Source organism: Drosophila subobscura, chromosome U (genome assembly GCF_008121235.1).
Source record: "Drosophila subobscura isolate 14011-0131.10 chromosome U, UCBerk_Dsub_1.0, whole genome shotgun sequence".
Taxonomy (NCBI): domain Eukaryota; kingdom Metazoa; phylum Arthropoda; class Insecta; order Diptera; family Drosophilidae; genus Drosophila; species Drosophila subobscura.
This window is the reverse complement of record NC_048534.1, coordinates 17,935,168-17,954,486: the sequence shown is the minus strand read 5'-3', so window position 1 is coordinate 17,954,486 and position 19,319 is coordinate 17,935,168. Positions and strand designations below refer to the sequence as shown.

Here is a 19,319-nt window from a genome sequence, read left to right as displayed (position 1 = left end):
ATTTTAATAAAAGTCATGATTTTAGCACATTTTTGCATAACCCAAGAACGTAGCAGCAACAAAAAGCTAAACTACAGCTAAAGCGTAGTAAAAAGATGGCAGAGCGCAAAAAAGCAAAGTAAAAAGAAAGAATTCGCTTATTCACTTTGTAGATTAAAAAAAAAAGGAAGCAACAAAAAACGTAACGAAACGAAAAGCGAAATTTAATTTACGTAAAAGCTGCTTTCGCTATGGATTTATACGTTGGGATGTCCATGCAGATATATTTCTTTTTTTTGTAGCTGCACAAAAGGTTGCCTTTGTGGGGGGTAGAATAGAGTAGAAATTTTACTTGGCGCTGCTTTTCAAGTGCTTGAAAGTTGCTTGATTTATTACACGAGCAGCAATCCACCCGCAATGAAATGCACACTGGACAAATAATCGCCTGGAAGAGCGGTACCTTCAGGTGTGTGTCGGTGTGTGTGCAAATTACAGGTCTTCCTTTTCTGACCACATTCACAAAAGCTCCGTAGAGCAGCAAGCGAGCGACCGACCGCTTTGTCATCAGCGAGATAAGAGCAGAAGAGTGGAGAGCGGAGAAGCTAAGAACTGAAGAGCGAAGAGCTGCAAAGCTGTGACGTGAGTTACGACTTTTTGCGTTCTCTTTGTGCCGCGCGGTCCAAATCTGCGACTGCAACTGCGACGCCGACTGCGATGGCGACAGCGACAGCGACTGCAGCTGCAGCTAAAGCAAAATGTTGATAATGCTCTGATTTAGTATGCACTAAGGCAGAGCAAAGAGAGCTTTAGAAACGCGTGATTGTGACAGATATATGTATGGTCAAAAAAAGGGAGCAAAGGGAAATAGTAACAGAAAAATCTCGCGAGGGATAAATGCTGAGTACATCCATGAGCGGAAATCTTAGCAAGAAAGGTTTTTAATTAAATTCTAAGCTATTCTTATGCACACAATAATGCCAGCAGCTGCGGTTTAACGGTGAAATATTACAGAAGATTTTGATGTTTTTTTTTACAGTTTACGCTGCAATCAATATCCAATCGAATTAAGCTTGAAAAATCCACTCACTGCCATCATTTTTAACAAATTAGAAGATATTCTTTACCAGCTAACCAGCTTCCTCTCTCCGTCGCTCTTTGTCCCACTGCCTGTCGCTTTTGTGTGTGTGTGAATGGCGTATAAAAATCACATTTATGCCATTTACCAACAATTTATCTTTGCTGTCAGGCCGCAAACACGCGCTCTCCCTACACACACACACACATACATGAGCACCCACAGGAGCCGCAGGTTAAGGCAGGACTTTGGACAGGACACATGGGGCATTTATCATGCAAAAACCCACCCAAGATAATTTATAACCCCTAAAAAATGGACAGGGTCCAGGGCCACCTCACACACACAGAGACACTCACTCACCGCTATAATCATTTGCTCGTCCTTCTTCTGCTTCACTTTCTCTCTCTCTGTCGCCCCATATTCACTTTCTCTCTCTCTCTCTTTTTGCAGTGCTTCGCGATGAGTTCCGCCTGGAGCCACAGAATACACGCATCGCCCAGGGCGATACGGCACTGCTGGAGTGTGCGGCACCGCGGGGCATTCCCGAGCCTGCCGTCACCTGGAAGAAGGGCGGACAGAAATTGGATTTGGAGGGCTCGAAGCGTGTACGCATCGTTGACGGCGGCAATTTGGCCATTCAGGATGCCCGACAGACTGACGAGGGTCAATACCAGTGCATAGCCAAGAATCCCGTTGGGGTGCGCGAATCGTCGCTGGCAACGCTCAAAGTACATGGTAAGCGATTAACCCGTAGACGGTGCTGTTGGGTTAAATGGGAATGCTGCGGGACGGTTATACACAAATGGAAATGCGTGAAATACAATCAGAATTAGTGGGAAATTAAGAGAATTTATGACAAATATAAGACAAATCAGAGGTTAAAACTGTTGTCACTGTTGAGAGCCGCGTTGTTCGTGGGAGCGAGTGCAAGCCTACGCGCAGCGCTAACAGTGAGCGCTAACAGTGAACTGTTACAACATGCTGTTAACGGCGAGCGGTAACAGCCGTAGGTTGTTAACAGCGCTGTTTCGCTATTTTACGTAGCGCACAGGGAAAGCTCTAAAATGACACCAGAAGCAGCAGCTGCGCCCATTGCAGGGTTAAAGGCTAGCAAAAATGGACCCCCAACCACGAGTTTTCCACACACCACTTACGAGCACACCTCAAATCAATGTGTCATGTTCAATTTGCAAAAATGTGAAATGTGACTTGGGTTTGGGTTTTCGTTATGGGTCGCCGCTAAGCGTTTTTCTCTGCCTAATTCCCATTTGCAGTCAAACCCTACATCATACGTGGACCTCACGATCAAACCGTTTTGGAAGGTGCCTCCGTGACGTTTCCCTGCCGTGTGGGCGGTGACCCCATGCCGGATGTGCTGTGGCTGCGCACCGCCTCGGGTGGCAATATGCCATTGGGTAAGGAGAGGAATTGGCAGGGAAGGAAACATTTTTAATTCATTATTTCTGGATATTCTCAGATCGCGTGAGTGTCCTCGAAGATCGCAGCTTGAAGCTGGAGCGTGTGACCATTGCGGATGAGGGCGAGTACAGTTGCGAGGCGGATAATGTGGTGGGCGCCATCACTGCCATGGGCACACTGACAGTTTACGGTAAGTTTTAGTACAGTTTCAAGTCTCTCCTTAGACCACCGCTAGTTGCAGCACTTTTAGCTAATTAGTTTCCCCATCTCCCACCTTTCCCCCCTCCGTACTGCACTGTAGCCCCTCCGAAATTTATACAACGGCCGGCCAGCAAATCGGTGGAACTGGAGGCAGACACCTCCTTCGAGTGCCGTGCGACGGGCAATCCAAAGCCAACGATTTTCTGGACCATCAAGAACAACAGCACACTGATATTTCCGGGTGCACCGCCGCTGGATCGTTTTCACAGCCTCAACACCGAGGAGGGACACTCCATCCTAACGCTGACTCGTTTCCAGCGTTCCGACAAGGATCTGGTCATACTGTGCAACGCCATGAACGAAGTGTCCAGCATAACGTCGCGGGTGCAGCTGAGTCTCGACTCGCAGGAGGATCGTCCGCCGCCGATCATCATCGCGGGGCCCGTGAATCAAACGCTGCCCACCAAGTCCCTGGCGACGCTGCAGTGCAAGGCCATTGGTCTGCCGAATCCAACGATATCCTGGTATCGCGATGGCATACCAGTGCAGCCGAGCAGCAAGCTGAACATCACCACAGCGGGGGATCTGATCATCTCCGACTTGGATCGCCAGCAGGATCAGGGTCTGTACACCTGTGTGGCCAGCTCCCGGGCGGGCAAGTCCACGTGGAGCGGCTTCCTGCGCATCGAACTGCCCACCAATCCGAACATCAAGTTCTATCGAGCGCCCGAGCAGAACAAATGCCCGACGGCACCGGGACAGCCGAAGGTGCTCAATGCCACGGCCTCGGCGCTGACGATTGTGTGGCCCACGAGCGATAAGGCGGGCGCCTCCTCGTTCCTCGGCTACAGCGTGGAGATGTACTGCACGAACCAAAGCAAGACTTGGATCCCGATAGCCGCACGACTGGCAGAGCCCATCTTCACGGTGGAGAGCCTCACGCAGGGCGCCGCTTACATGTTCATTGTGCGGGCAGAGAACTCGCTGGGATTCTCCCCCCCATCGCCCATCTCGGAGCCCATCACAGGCGGCAAACTGATCGGCGTGCGGGATGGCAGTGACATTGGTTCCTCCACGTCCCAGCTGCTGCTCAGCGATGTGGAGACGCTGCTGCAGGCCAACGACATTGTGGAGCTGCTCGATGTCAATGCGAGTGACTCGACCACAGCGCAGCTCTCCTGGGACATAGACAGTGGCCAGTACATCGAGGGCTTCTACTTGTACGCCAGGGAACTGCACTCCACGGAGTACAAGATGATGACGCTGCTGAACAAGGGGCAGGGACTGAGCTCCTGCACGGTGCCGGGTCTGGCCAAAGCCTCTACGTATGAGTTTTTTCTTGTGCCATTTTACAAGAGCATCGTAGGAAAGCCCTCGAACTCGCGGCATGTGCGCACGCTGGAAGATGGTAAGAGGAGATTGACATTGCCTCGCCTGTTCTCATCTTTCATTCAGTCATACTCTTCTGCCCATGCCTGGTTCTGCCTCTGCTTTTCGCTTACTCTTTTGTTGTCTCTCTCCTTTACAGTGCCTGAAGCGCCGCCATATGGCATGGAAGCCATTCAATTCAATCGCACTTCGGTCTTTTTGAAGTGGTTGCCACCGCAACCAAATCGAACACGCAATGGTACGTATAGCAAGAGACAAAGAGCTTTCGCTCGTGGATCGTAACGCATCGTGTGCATCGGGAGAGCGGGCGTGAAGCTTGCGCTCAGAGCGTTAACAGTGAGCGCTCTGAGTGAGCGCTAACAGTGAGCTGTAAACGGGAGCGGCCACAGGCTGTTAGCAGCAGTAACAGCTGGTTAGCCTAGGCTGCTAACAGCACTGTTACGCTATGGCTGGGCTTTGACTGTTTACCTGTTCTACTGCCATTAAAAATTCAAGAATACTTCCTTCAATTACTTCCTTCTGCTAAGTATCCACCATGCCAGACAGCAGCCTTACAACATTAAAGCTACACCATTTGCTGCCTGAAGCCACAAAGACAGAGAGAATCCCAGCCACCATGCCGAGTCTCTTCTTTTTGTTTACATTTAATTTCATTTCTCTGTCTCTCTCTTTTCCCACTCCACTCTGCCACTCGCGCACAACAGGCATCCTCACCAGCTACAATGTGGTCGTCAAAGGACTGGATGTGCACAATACGACGCGGATATTCAAAAATATGACCATAGATGCGGCAACGCCCACACTACTGCTGGCTAACCTCACCACGGGAGTCACCTACTACATTGCCGTGGCGGCTGCGACGCGGGTGGGCGTCGGACCCTTTAGCCATCCGGCAGTGCTCCGCATCGATGCACGCACCCAGTCGCTGGACACGGGCTATACGAGGTGAGTGGCGGAGGAGGAGCGTTGTCGGTGCTCATTTGACTGGCTCCAGCATCAATCCATTAACGTGGCACAAACGACAATGGCCGACGAACGACTTTTGTGACCATTAAACTAAGCCTCCGCCGGGGCACGTACAAAAGCGGCAATTGGGTGGATGGCTAGGATGCGATGTGATACTCATTCTCTGGGCTCTTTATTGTGTTGTCTATTGCAGATATCCCATCAGTCGTGATATTGCCGATGACTTTTTAACACAGACCTGGTTTATCGTCCTGCTGGGCTCCATCATTGCCATAATTGTGTTTCTATTGGGCGCATTGGTACTATTCAAGCGCTATCAATTTATCAAGCAGACCTCGCTGGGCAGCTTACATGGTGAGTGCGATTACATTTCCCCCACCCAACGCTCTTTATAGCTGTACCCAGTTTATCCTTAATTTAAATTTATATTTTTGGGTGCCATTTTTTGTGTCGCCTTTTGGGTGGCTTTTGGTAATTGTTGGAATTTATGTTAACATTCAAGTTTAATTTAGTCCGAATATTGGAGGGTTGTTTGCTGTTGTGCAAGTTCCAATATACAGCTAAATAGTCAGGGAAGAGCTCTTATTTACCCAAGACAATCTTCAATCGTTTCGTCTGGCTACATGCAAACATTTTGTTCCTGCTCTCTGGCTGTAATCTATGATTTATGACTTGAGCATTTATGTGCGTTCGTTCAGTCTCAATTAGGTTGCCATTTTGTAAGGCCACAAGAACTGCAGACACGCACTCCATAACATTGTAAAAGCAGCAAGAAACGCCCCCAAAACGGAAACCCAAGGGTAATAATCTTTGGCAGCAAGCAACACACACAGACGGAGCACAGAGCGAGAGCGAACGCCAAGGTTAAAGCGACTATAAAAAGATAAACAAGCAACGATAACTGGAGCAGAGCAGAGCGTAGTTAAAGGTTGAAGACGACTGCTAGCTAGAGGGGAGTTTGGATAGCATATAAAAACGACAAAAGCTCACGTGAAAATCACATCAATTGTCTAACTGCAGAACTCTAAACAAATGGCATAACAAAAGTAAACAAAAGGAAGTAGGGACAAACGAGTGAAGACTAGAAGTTACCCTAGAGTTGTAGCAGCAGAGTTTGGAGAGCGCTGAGCTAAAGTTTTATTGCGGTGGCCAAAGCAGAGCGTAGCAAAAAGTGCAGCCACGTACCCAGCCGCATACAATGGTGGTTGAAAAACAGCGTCCCATTTAGCTTATAAGCTAAAGTTGCGTGAGCGCTGCATAGATCGTCGCTGCAGCGAGAGAGCGAGCGTCGACGCGAGAGAGCAGCGTCGCGACGCATCGTTGCGGGAGTGGGAGACAGAGCGAAAGAGTCTCCGTACCTGGAGAGCGGAGTTGAAAGCGGAGACGAAAAATACAAAAACAATGCAGCAGTGCAAGTGCGCACATTCGTAGCTGCCCAGCTATACAGTGGGATTCATGGCAGTTACAGCAGCAGATCTCCTGTAAAGATTCTCTCTGCTTCCTAATCCAATATACCCACTGTGAGATTGTGATTCCCTTCCTTTACAGCTCATTCCATATCGCTCCCTAATGGGCGTTGCAAAAGCTTTTGCCAATTGAATATAAAAAGTAATTTCCGTCTTTTATTATTTGCACGTTACACAGCTAGGCGACCCCACCAACTCCCGTACACCGTTTTAGTTTTAACGAGCCGTAATCATTGGCAGCGCACACACACAACAAATAGAACCCTAACCATTCCGATATTTAGTCTTTTGCTCATACATTTCCCGGTTTTTTCTTTTATTTCAGGCAATCACGCAATCGGAACCGTGCGAAAGTTTCCAACATTGCCGCTAAATGGAGGCGGACCTGTCGGTGCCGGCGGCTCAAATTCGACGTCAACCACCAACGGCCCCAATGGCCTCTGGATCGATCCCAGTGGCGGTGTTTGGCGACAGGCGGCAGGGGGAGGCGCTGCTGCTGGCTCTGCCGCTGGAGGTGGTGCGACAAAGGAGCAACTTCCGGGATACGCACAGGCCACCGCTCAACAGGGACAACAACAACAGCCAACGCTGCTGCCTGATTACGAGAGGTGAGTGTGGGGCTCTCTCCGGGGAAGGGTTGTTTATCTCCACAGGAAGTTACCTTAATATCCTGTCTACGCTTCGCCGACTGTTTAATTACAATAAAAATTGGCAAGCCGAATGAGCCAGAGTGGAGAGGGGGATACCCATTCAAGGATCCATTGGTTTGGGCCACTATTTACGAGCGGGCTCATAAAAAATATTTGCAGCAACCGCTGCCTGCCATAAAAACCGAAAACCTCAACCAGAGTACCCCCGAAAACGGCGGCCCTCGAAAAACCCACCCCTGCCTGGCATCATCTTCCCTCTGCAACAACAACAAACGCCATTAAATTGTTACACTTGAACGGGTTTTACTTTGGGCCATGGCAACTTACCCCCACGGAAATGTTTACGTTATTCGAGTGGTAAAATATTTCAGGGGAATCCCGTTCTCTTTTTTTGCGTGCTGCACTTGCTGTTAGCGTCATTTCATTTGCATATTTCCACGCATTTTATTAATATTTCCTCGGGGTTTTTTTGTATTTTTTATCTCTCTAATATTTGTGTGATTTTTTTTGCCTTTTTATTTATTTTTTTGTGTTGTAGTTTTCTGCTCTAAATGATTTATGTTGGATTTTAGACATCTGCAAAAGTAATGTCAAAACAAAGAGCTTAGGAATCAATTTAAATATTTGCAAAACAAAACTTAAAATCCCCAAAATAATCCTCTCAGTTTCCCTCTTCAAATTCGACAAAAACTTATCAACTTATCAGCAGGCTCAAACTGTCAATAAAAATGCTCAAAAAACATTCAAAAAACTTTTAATTTCCAAAATCAAATCTTGGCTTTCAATTTCCATTAACAAGCCCCTCTCAATTTCTGTCAACTCATCCAAGAATTTTCTTTAAAAATCCCCAACTTAATCGCTTTAATCGCCACAATGAAGCCGCCTAATCCGGGCGGACACACTTTTCCTATCTTACTTTTTACTTAGAAATAAAGAGCAGCGCCGAAAAAATTCCTTTTGTATTTTTCTTTTCCTTATTCGTTCCTTACTTTTTGTTACTTTGTCTTAAAGCTTAATGTACCGTTGCGGCAGCAATAATAAAAATAAAACAAACAAAAACGAAAAACAGCAACGTAACCAGAAATGGCACAATAAATGCAAAGAAAATAAAACAAAAGCAAAAAAATGCGTAAGAAAATCCAAAACAAGACGCAATAAAAAAAGAAGGAAACGGAATGGCAACTGCTGGCGACATGTTGCTGTCCTGCTCTGGCACACGCACCCACCTGTCTTGGACTAGCATTTGCTGTGCCACTTGCTCTTGGCATTTTTCGGCACCCTCGATGAAAGTTTCGCTCATTTATTTGCGGCATTTTACGCATTTATTTGTTTAGATTTTTGTTATTTTGCTTTGGGTATACTCTAGCAGGGGGTATGATGATTAGGCAGAGTTGCACCTTCCGTATTCAGAGTTGCATCTGGCATAAGCTTTGCTCTGCTTTCCTCCAGGGTATCCACAGCTTCGACTTCGGGCTGTGTGTCTCCTCCCGCTTTAATTTTTGTTCCTGGCTATATCCCCCATTTGCCACCTTTTGCTGCGCCCCCATGCCCGTTCCCTCTCTTCCTTCCACTTCACTTACAATTTCAAACATTTCCTACCCACCCTGTACACTCCCCCTCCCGCCCTGTTCCCTGGCATTCCTCTAATGCTGTTGCCACTTCCGTTACGCGATTTTCATTATTTACGTTTCAATTTTTCCGTTGTGTTTCCTTCGAACTCAAAGTTTTCTCTTTGCCTCCCCGCCCCACGCCGTCTGTCTGTCTGTTGCTCACTTTTTTAACAACGTTGTAAAGTCGTAAAAAAGTCCAACATAAGCAGAATTACAATAAACAGAATCTTCTTTTATTTTTGCTTGTTTACATAAACACAAGCCCCCATCCCAACTGCCCCGCTGCACCTTTTTGTAATTTCAAGACACACGTGGCAGGCAGGTTGCGCCATTGCCTACAACATTTCCAATTAAAATATTTAATTTCTTTCGCGGGTTGTTGTCTGATTCGGCCGGGGGAGTGGCAGCACGCCCACTGTTTTGAGCAACGCAATCTTCAGCGCTAAATTAACAATTAAAAATTGATAGTCCTCGGGGAAGGCGGCACTTCAGATCTGCATATTTTTATTTATTTTTTTCATTTTCCATATTGTCTTCAGACCACAGAAATTAATTGCTCAAAAATTGCTTAATGTATTTTTGGGGGTGTATTTTGCATAATTATCTTTCTTCATTTATTTTTACTAATAACTGAAGTGTATTATTGACAGACTTTTGTAGTCTTTGGAGCTCAGTAAGTGGACCTTCTCTTAGGCTTAATGTTAGGCAAACAATTGGGAATAAATTCGAACAATTTATTATTTGTTTCGATTATTTCTAGTGCTACAAGTCCCTGTGGTTCTGTTCCTTTTGTTTGCTTAATTTTTACATTCTCTTTTTTCCTGCAACGAAATTGGCCAAACTATTCACATGAAACTCCGAACAATTTTTAGCAAATGTTTCCCAAAAAGCAAAGCGATAGATAAGCATTATCTCATTAGCTAATTAGTGTGCCAGCACCCAAATAATTTAGGCAATAAAAAAAGTTGCACCCTAAAAAGTTTGATTTTTGCAAATGGAAGTCCTGGCTCTGGCGGTTCCCTGGTCTCCCCCTCTAATTACAAAGTTAAAACGGGTAAATTTTTCGTATTGTTGCAACGCAAAATTTTTAATGAGTAACGAGTGAGAGAGGGAGAGAGAGAGAGAGGGAGAGTGGCAACAATTTCCGGGGAGTTGCATGAACAAAAACAAAAGCAATTTCCCTGCCCGAATGATTTATATGCAATTCGCAGACACAAACCCATGGATACGACTGCGACTGCGACTGCATTGAATACATTTTTAACAAGGTTCCCGCTCTCTCCTTTGCAGACTCTCGCCATTGAATATGCCGGATTATGCGGAAGTTGCATGTTCAACATTCAAAAGTCCCACCCATGGTGGCATGGGCTCGACGGCATCATCGTCGCTGTATGATAGCTGCGGGGCCTATGCCACCACCAATGTGGTGGCCAATGTCAAGCTCTATCAGAATCGCTATGCAGCCAAGCCGCAGCCACAGGGCCAGTCCCAGTCCCAGTCCCACTCCCAGTCGAACAACAACAACAATCAGAGCAATCATCAGAGCAATAATGACTATCAATCGACGGGAATGTACTCGGCACCGCCCAGCGCCCACTATGGCTGCCTCGATGGGAAGCAGCAACCAAATCTGATGACAACTTCGACAGCCTCCACGGCCATAATGGGCGGCTCCCCGGCCAAACTGAAAAAGATCAACATTACAGAGAACAAAATGGAACAAATGGAATGCAAGACGGAGCGCACGAATCCTTTCAATCAGCAGCAACAACTCCTGTTGGCCAGCAATGCCCTGAAGCAGGGCCTGGGCGCCTATGCCAACACCACGCTGGCAGCCCAAATGGCCAGCGGCGGCGGGGCTGGCACACTGCGGCGCCAACGACAGCCCAAGACGCTGTACAAGAGCGAGAATAATATACTGGGCAAGGCCTCAGGGCTGCGGCATCCCATTGTGGCATCAAATGGTAATATGGATTTCCTCACTGGAGGCCCACCGATGAATGCAGAGAACCTCGAGGCGGGTGACTTTTCCGGCTTGGGTTTGTGCAACTCCACGAATCAGCTGCTCAACGATTGGGCATCGAGTGCCTCGATCGCCGCTGCTGGAGACTATCATTTTGGCAGCAAACAGCCCAGCAAGCAGCATTTGTATATGAAAGCCAAGGATGGCACTTGGTCGGCCGTTAGCTCGGACGCCTATCAGTCCTTCAAGCAGTCCCAGCATCAGCAGCAGCAGCCGCAGCATCACCAATTCCTCGCTGGTTCAGGTGACAACAACAAGTCCTTAGCTAGTGTCAACAGCTTAGCTGCTAGCGATACCAAATTCATGAGTAGTTTTGGCTCCACCGCCAATGTCTAGGCACACACTCGATGGATACTCGAGAATTGCTCAATAAGAAAAAGAAATACTAAAGAAAATAGTTGTGAAATTTCGAAACCGACTTGCTGATGGTTTTGTTTGGGTTGTGGAAGGTTTTTCTAAGGGCTGGAAGGATAGGTTTAAATTGTCCTAGGAGTCTTGTGGGGTTTAGAGGATTGGAGGTGGGTCAAAGCAGTAATTGAATGCTAATTGATGTTTCGCTAAGGCAGGTAGCACATAGAATATCTGGAGACGAAACTACAGAAGATATTACACATCAGTTTTACAAGAGTTATAGTTAAAGTTGAAGCGTAAATCCATTGAATAGAATAGGAAAGTCTTGACACAAAGTCTACTTAACATTGAGCACCTCTTAAGGCTATGGATACGAACATAATCTTCAATATTTAGCTAGAATTTTAGCTAGATATTTAGCTGTAGAAACATCGCAAAGCTGCTGCTAAATTTTAATAGATTCTGTGATGTAAGCAAAACCCATAGCTGCCCACAAAACCTTTTAGCTGCCACCAAACACCCCAATCGAACATATCTAGAGAGCTGTCAAGACCAACTCCTTACAACCAGTATTACCCAAGCCCTAAAAAATCTTAGAATTCCACCAAAGAAAACCCAAATTAAGTAAATAGCAAACCCAAAAAACAAAACAACGAAAAGTGTGTAAAGAAATACAGCAAAAAACACCCAAGAAATATTGGCTTGTAAATAATACCAACTAAATACATAATATCTTAATAATACCCCTTCAAGCATATAGAATATTGCAAACAGAAATATTATTAATTTACACAAGAAATCAACTCAAAATAGCACCGAAAATGTAGTTAAAGTAAGTGAAAATTCATAAATCAAATAGATTATAGAGAGATTTCCCACAGAAAAAAAGAAAACAAAACGAAACATGAAAAGTTAAAGCCAAAACGAATAAAAATACCTAAACCCTAACGAAAAACATACTGAAAAAAAAACACTGCACGAAAAGAGAAACCATAAATTGTGTGAAGAGTAAGGATTAAAAAGGACACCTACAACCTACAAGCAGAATGAAAGCTACATAAATGCTAATAATAAGGCTGTTAAATGTAAAATATCATAAATGAATAAAATCCCACATTTAAACCGTGTAATTAAAGCATTAAAATGTGTAATTAACTGACAACTAGATTTAGTTCGAATAGCTAAAAAGGGGAAGGGATTACAGCGAAAAATAATGCAAAATTCGCTGCATAATGAAAAAATCGAAATTAAAAACTAATCAATTAATTGATAAATTATGCAATGAGAAAAAGCCTAAAAATAAAAATAAAAATAAAAATACTAAACTAAATGGAAAGCCGAGAGCAGAGGCAGTGCGTTGCATGACTTTAAGGCCTAACAATATGCAGTTTACACTTTATAATATAACAAAGTTTGCATTAGTGTGTGGTCTTATGGATATGAAACGCACTGTTTATATATTTTATTTAGAAATTTCTTATTAGCATTCCCCCCCAATATAGCTATAGTGCTCCCCTTGTCGCCTTTAAAGCCTTTCTTTAAAATATCCATAACTGTATGAACTGCACTGTAGCTGCTAATTCCACATGTATGTAAGTACGTTAGATATATAGCCCACCAGGCGACTTTCGTTTTGCTTTGTATTTGCTTTCGCGTGCGCATTGTTGTTGTCCACCTGATCGTGTAAGCAAAAGCAACCCTCTCTCCGCAACAAGCAGGTAGCCGCGCGCAATGCAGATTACCGCAATTCCTTTAGTACCCAGTGCTTGCTCTCTCAACAACAACAACAATGCGCCCGCAGACGATGAAGCTGATGACGAAGCTTCTTATTCGAGTGCAGCCGCTCTCTTGCTTTCGCGCTCAGTCCCAATAAGATAAGCAACAACAACAATGACATAAGCAGCGACTGCAACTAACTGTATGCAATGGATTCAACGCCAGCAGAGGCGTGGGCAAAGCAAAGCAAGAAAAGGGCGCAGCTTAGTGCGTTGGCGGCAGAGGCTTATGAGAATATTCTGGAACTAGAAAGCTTCAAGCAGCGACGCTGGCAGCGTCTCCATAAAAATGCATTTATAAATAAGAGCAGCGTAAGTGCTCGTGCTGCCGCGATAGAAGTATACAAATCCGATATTTATGTAGATTTCAAACGCACAATTTAGCCAAAACTATCCATAAACATATTTGAATGTATGTACATATCTATGTACAAACATATAAAACATACATGCATTTATGTAGTCATAAATAGCACTGCTAAAGAGACGCATATTTGCGTATTAAACCGTCTCTAATTTGGCGCAAAACATTTTAGCATTTCTATTTTTCAGCAGCCCGCACCATTTGGCGACGGCATAGCTGTGCCTACATGGTCCTCGACAATTCCATGGATTTTGTGATTTGAATTCCGCACAGCCAGCAGTGTCCGAGGCAGGATGAAAGGATGTACGGGGGGCATCAGGTAAACCCAACTATTTTGCGGCCTGGCCACAAAACTTTCAACTGATTCCCGGAAAAAGCCCATGCTCTGGCATTTTCCACACGCTGACCAGCTAATTAATTATGCACTTTGTTGCGCTACCATAAACCCAATTTGTCCTACAAAATCATTAATGTTGGGGAGGATAGCCCTAATGAGACATTGTCTGCAACTGCGCGACTCCCTCATTTGCAATTGAAAATTCATGATAAATACAATGATTTCAATCCATTTCCTAGCAGTTTTCTGTATATTTTCCTTATTTTCGATGGTTTGAGTTTTTTTTTTTGGTTGTAAACCAATTTTACAAATTGTTATGGACAATTTATGGATGTCCCGCTGAAAACGATGCGTGGACAGCAGCAAAACGAAATGAAAATCAATTGAATCAAATGAAGCGTAAATATTTTTTTATTTATTTGCAATAATTATGTTTCAATGAATGAGCTTTAAATACAGTTGCATGTAAGGAAGCCATTAACTAATGCCACCAATAAGCAGTCAAATATACAATAAGTTGAATGGACATTTTTTTGTGTGGTTTCAATGGGTTAAGTGGCATAAAAGGCTAAAAATATTCCAGTGGTAAGTAAGCACTGGGAAGTGATTATGGTAAGCTTTTGAGGGGAAAACAAAGGGTAATTTAAACAAAGTGTTGGGACCTCGATTGACAGTAGTTTATTAAAGAATTTCTTAAGTATTATGTGCAAATTCATTGAAAATTATCGTTTAAATTTCCATCATTTTCTACCTTTTACTATTTCCATTCCAGCTCAAAAACTTATTTATTTCCAAAGTCCAAACTTCCATTTTGCCCACTTTCCCACTGTGACATTTGGCGTCCCGTATTAGTCCGAGCTTTAACTGCACCAACAGCTTGTTATTCTTGACTGAACTTTAAGCTCGTTGTTGCCGCTCGACCAACACCAGCTGCAGCGAATGAACGGCTAATGTATCAGTGAGCAGACCCCAACCCCCACACCATTAGCTTCGACACCCCCCAATAGATTGTCGTTCCTCGCCCCCCACCATTCGATGGGCGCCCAAGCCTAAACTACAAATAGCCTTAGTGTCCGAAACATTGGACGCTGCTGCCAGTGCGTGTTCTGCCGCTGCTGCTGCTGCTACTACCAATTGCCACTGGCCACTGGCTACTGGCCGATAAATAAGCCCAAATTTATCATGAACATTGGAGCCCAAAGCACACAGCGACGAGGGATTTTCGGGGGGGATAGAACGATGTCTGGGCGTTCGGCTGTCCCATATATCGTGGAGACTATAATAGCGCTGGCTGAGGCTCATAATTTTTGGCACAAAATTGTACGATAGGCGTTGAAGCGTTCAATTGAATGTCGTCTGGCATGTAAGACCTTTCGTTAGACGCCCACCCAGTCAGCCATTCGTTCCTCGCTCCCCCCTGCTGCCCAACAGCAACTATTGTATAATCAAAACTAATGGTCTATAAAGAATCAATTCTCAATTTGTTTGGCCAGCTGCTGCCCCCGGAACACAAGGACCCAAAACCGGACAATGCTGCCCAGGATAACGATGCAAAATGTTCGCTTTCCTCGCTCCCTCGCTGTCTGCTGTCTCGTTTTGTGCGTGCAACACATGTGACAAATAAAATTTAAATGCATTTTGTAAATAATTGTATATTGAATTTGTTATTGTACTTACAGTGCGTATCATAATATGCGAAGGGATTGTATGCTAAGCCGTTATGAGAATTGCCAAAAGTGCGTTGAGAGTGTTCGGAATGGAGAGAATTTTAAGGCTCCTGAAGGTACTATTGGAGCGTGAATAAATTCCATCAAATTGTATATTTTCCTGATTTCATTTAACTAAATTTTACTTCACATTTCAATCACAAAGTTATCTTTAAGTTACAACACTTTTTGGTACTTCCTTTTCCCTTATTACTAATATTTCTCCCTAAATTAATTCCCAGCTAAATTTTGTGCATCGTAAAAACATCGAAGCAGCGATGTGAGCCCTGGAATTTTTGATTCGTTTGTATTTAGGCAGTGGAGTGCGTGTCCTCCCCAGAAAACTGATTCAGCAAATTTGCCATAAAGTTTAATCAGCAGCTTTTTGGCAGCATCACAAGAAGAAAAGAAAAACTCGTAAAAGAACGCACATCCCCACAAGCCAGGCGACGAGTTCGAGTACTTGGCGGAGCAGACAAAGTTTTATGCGCATTTGAGTGACCATAAAAGTGCTGCATGTCCATGGATCTATCGCTGCCATGTATCGAGTCGTGCTCCATGTGCTCCATGTCTCTACATATCGCTGGTTGCATACCAGCAAAACAAGGGCATGGGGGGGACCAGTGGCGATTCCTGTTGATAAGTAAATTCTGCAGAAGTAATTTGCTGAAATTAGCCAAGGACATTTTGTGGCCACAGAAACTGAATAGAAACTCGTTACTATTTCATGGGTGGCTTCCTTTTTTCTGGACTACAGCCAAGGGGAAAATAAGTTCCCCAAATAAATTAATTTATCGCGCGGAAATGGTAAGGAAAATGAGAAGAAAGAGAACAGCAGCGCACAGATTCGAATGTAATTCTGTGTAAATATGTATTTCAGCGACCAGAACTGGTTCTGAAATAACCCAAAAAATAAGTACAGTCCACTCCAACGAGATAAATATTTGAATAATTCTTATTGGAACCCTTTTTATTCTATATCCATTCAGATCTCGGTCACTTGTCGACTGACTTGGTGTCGATGGCTGAGCTATTGTTTCCACATCTCAGCCGTCCGACCAACAGTTGCAGGTTCGAATCCTGCCTCGGGCATGGTTCTGTAGATTTTTAGTTGTTTAGATTTTGAAGTAGCTCAAACCACATACTAGAACGCAGATTACTAACCTAACTAATCGCATGATTGTAGTCTCTGTGACTAATAATGTCCAGAGAATATTCCATTTTTAACCATAAGCTTCCATCTCTTTTCAGTTTTGATGATTTGTTTGTATTTATTTTATTTCAATTTTTGTAATAAGTCAATAAATAGGTGGGTTTTATGTATCGATTCTTTGATTTGTCTCTTAGTTTTATGTATTTGCTTTCTTCTTTCTTTGTACCATTATTCTTCCCTGGTCTGCAAATTGTTGTTCTTGTTCGCGTTCGCTGTCTTGTTCCTGTCTCACTCGCGCTCTTGGGATCAGCGCTGCTTGCGCTCTCTGCTCTCCGCAATGCTCTGTCGCGTCGCTGCTCATGTTCCGTTGCTGTCGCCCGCTCTGTCGCTAGCTGGCTTCGCTCGTACGCTGTGTGTGCTTCGGTTCGGGGATCGTGGGCCGACGCTCTTTTTGTGCATTGCTTTTCTACCTGCACTCACTCTCGGTCCCGTTCCCCTACTGCCCGCACCCAATTGCTTTCTGCCTACCTGCGTTCATTTTCGTTTGCAAAAGTCAAAGCAAAGGAAAGCTCAACAAACGGACAAGTCCGAACATGTTCAAAGTGTTGACGCTGCCATCATTTTTGCATTTCCCCACCCCTCCCTCTTGGAGCGACCTTTTCTATTGTTTCTCCCACGTTTCTCCTTTTGTTTGGGAGCCCATTCAAAGAAATTCTTGTAAATTGAAAAACCAATTTCATTTAGAACACTCCACCAAAGAAACAAAAGCAACAACAAGCACCAAAAATTCTGTAAAACAGAACAGACATTGGACAAAAAAAAACATGTTTAAGGGGAATGTTTTTGGGCTTGGAAAAAATGTTTTTGGGAGGCGGATACTCGCACATACAAAAAAAATGGGGAAATCTAGTGGGGAATTTGTGTAGAGCAAACATTTTAATTTGTCCATTATGTTATTTTTGATTTTTCGGCTTTTTCTCTGGCATTTCTCCCTCAACCCTCTGGTATACGCATTCAGAACTTAATTGAAAATGGTCAGCCAGGCGAAGAACCAAAAACCAGCAACGGACCCAGGCCCCCTCAAGGGTTGATTACACTCCGTTTCGTAGCTCTGCAGCTCCGTAGCTCTGTCCGGCACACACACACTAATTAAATGCCCCCCAAAGAAGGAGAGGAAACTTTTGGCCAGTACTCGTACTCGGACGATGTGCATGAAATGTTGGCCGTGGCTTTTCCACTTTAAATGGCTAAAACTTACATGACGAGTTAGTCAAAAAGTTTAATTTTTCCACTGCCCTCCCATCTGTCTAGTGGTTCTGGTACTTTTACTTGTTCCACTTCCACTTCTAATTCTTCGCCCCTCTTTCGTTACATCTCCTGCTGTTGGGTCGAGTAATTAGTAAAATGCATTAAAATAAATGAGCTCAAGGAGTGACAGTCGAGGGGAGCGACCTGCTGGACAAATTGAAGTCAGTGGCAGAGTAAAGTTACCTTTCCACCTGTTTTTTGAGTGGCTGCTGAGGGACTTTGCAATTGGTAATATTAAATTTAAATTAAATGTAAAAGGGAATGCACTTTAGAGGAGTTTATTTGTTGCTAGAAGTCGGGTGGAAGTATCACTCATGGATGGTGGCTAGCTATCAAAGATGTAGGCACAACTATCATGAAAATATGTAAAAATGTATGTAAATATGTAAAAATATGTATTATCTTTTATCTTTAATTATATTATAACCATCCCATCAAATATATATTCCAATATCATAATCTTATAACATCTCTTTTTATACTCTAACAATCCAAAGGTCTTATGACACAACTTTTTGTGTCGTTTGTTTGATTCAATCAACACTCCCAATGATGTCTCGCGCCTAAGGAGCTTATTCTCCTAGGCATTCGGAGGACACATGACAACCTGGACACATGCCCGAAATGACTGCGCCAGGACTGGAGGCAGCAAAGGCTCCTTGTGAAGGAGACAAAGCGCGAGACATTTCAACAGGCCATAAAATCCATTTTGGGACGCCTTTTGTGAGTCGTCGTCCTTCTTGCCGTGGGGGCTTTTGGCGCTGTAATTTCTTGAATGTGTCAGACATTCAAGACTCTGTCGTGGCATTCTAATTCTATTCTAATTGCAAAATATGGCGACAATTTCAAAGAAGTTAAGGACGGACATTCGCTGTCGCTGTCTTTCCGGAGGATAATACAATTTCGAATGACATTTTCAGAGTGGTGCCGTAATAAATATCCAGTGGAGTAAGGGTCGTCCAACCCTCTTGAACTCCAACCCCCAGCCCCATGCTTGTTATGTAATGGATACTTAGTGACCGTAAAGCAGACGAACACAAAAATGCAAACAAAACTATTAAACGAGCATAAAAAAAGAACAGAAAGAGAATAAGGAAAAACCTAAAACTGTAACCGATGCCAAAAGTAGGGGGCAGCCGACTGTCTTTCCCCCTTTTGTGTGTGTCGGGGGTCGGTCCTCCACTTTATGAAACGTTTTATTATACTAATTTGTAGGATGGCAATGGTCGAAACGGTCGCCAGTTTCGGTTACATCGAATGGCCAACTAAAAATGGCAATTTGCCATTGCATGAAATGAGCGTAGACCAGTCAGTGACTGCGGAGAGCAGCAAGCAAAGCTTGCTGCCTGCCAACTCGGGGGTGTGGCGACACACACTCTCAAGCACACACTCTCAGTCGCAGTCGCCGTCGCCGTCGCCGTCCTCTTCTGCTGCTACACACTTCACTCAAGTCTCTATTAGCAGACAATGCTCTTGAGAGCGTCGCATGAACGGGGGACGGCGGTGGAAGGGACGCCGCTGCTGGTGGCCAAACCAAACTGTCT

At 44.5% G+C, this 19,319-nt stretch overlaps 1 protein-coding gene across 4 annotated transcripts in view; it reads left to right on the top strand.

Annotated features, from left to right (window-relative positions):
* The window catches only part of LOC117901452 (roundabout homolog 2), a 47,450-nt gene extending 33,688 nt beyond the window's left edge, over positions 1 to 13,762 (top strand). The window contains exons 4-13 of one of the 4 annotated variants that reach the window (XM_034812201.1): positions 1,508 to 1,792; positions 2,332 to 2,472; positions 2,535 to 2,666; positions 2,778 to 4,085; positions 4,206 to 4,304; positions 4,771 to 5,011; positions 5,226 to 5,386; positions 6,824 to 7,106; positions 10,049 to 11,025; positions 13,463 to 13,762. In XM_034812201.1, the coding sequence (XP_034668092.1) occupies positions 1,508 to 1,792; positions 2,332 to 2,472; positions 2,535 to 2,666; positions 2,778 to 4,085; positions 4,206 to 4,304; positions 4,771 to 5,011; positions 5,226 to 5,386; positions 6,824 to 7,106; positions 10,049 to 11,025; positions 13,463 to 13,533 (3,698 nt within the window). In that variant the 3' untranslated portion in view covers positions 13,534 to 13,762. Of the gene's footprint in view, positions 1 to 1,507; positions 1,793 to 2,331; positions 2,473 to 2,534; positions 2,667 to 2,777; positions 4,086 to 4,205; positions 4,305 to 4,770; positions 5,012 to 5,225; positions 5,387 to 6,823; positions 7,107 to 10,048; positions 11,155 to 13,462 lie in introns of those variants that run through there. The other 3 variants (XM_034812199.1, XM_034812198.1, XM_034812200.1) reach the window with 3 other exon arrangements.
* The last annotated feature ends 5,557 nt before the right edge of the window (positions 13,763 to 19,319 follow it).